The 585-nt window shown below is 41.7% G+C and overlaps 1 protein-coding gene across 1 annotated transcript in view; it reads right to left on the bottom strand.

The window, feature by feature from the left end:
- The window catches only part of LOC104728659 (kinesin-like protein KIN-7J), a 3541-nt gene extending 3193 nt beyond the window's left edge, over positions 1 to 348 (bottom strand). The window contains exon 1 of the mRNA XM_010447614.1: positions 222 to 348. Within this exon, the coding sequence (XP_010445916.1) occupies positions 222 to 348 (127 nt within the window). The remainder of the gene's footprint in view (positions 1 to 221) is intronic.

Below are 585 nucleotides of genomic sequence, written 5' to 3' on the forward strand. Positions count from 1 at the left end.
ATTGGTGGCATCTGTGGTTACCTCATTTATATCCTGAGGATTTGGCAATGCATTCTTGTTTCCTCTAATGCTATATGTAGGGCTTTCCGGTCCAATCTCCATATTTTGGGTTCTTGTGGGGGCATATGAAATCCCAAAATCTAGATCCGGTGTTGACTCAATTGAGTGGTGCTGCTTTGCCATTTCTTCAAGCCCTGCTACAAATTCATTGAAGCTATTGCCTGTCTCAGGATCATAGTCTTTCAGGCTACGCGCATCAATGGAGGTTGAACTCCCTGAATCAAAGGAAACGCTCGAAGTGTTGGAAGTCTTGCTTATTGGTCTTCCAGGAGACGCTTTTAGCTCCATCATCCTCCAGGTAGGTGATGTATTATTATTAACTTCCAAATTCTCAAACCAATGAGGGGACCTAACACTCAAGAGATTCTCTCTGCAACTTCGGCTTCTTTTGGTAGTAAAATATTCTGGAATCTTAAGTTCTCTTCTAAAGGAGGGTGACAGTTGTTGTTCTGCTGTGTGCATGCTCATAAGGTATTCAATTTTCTTCTGCATCTCCTTAACTTTTTCTTTCAAAGCCATGTAAGA

This window comes from Camelina sativa, chromosome 11 (assembly GCF_000633955.1).
Source record: "Camelina sativa cultivar DH55 chromosome 11, Cs, whole genome shotgun sequence".
Lineage (NCBI taxonomy): Eukaryota > Viridiplantae > Streptophyta > Magnoliopsida > Brassicales > Brassicaceae > Camelina > Camelina sativa.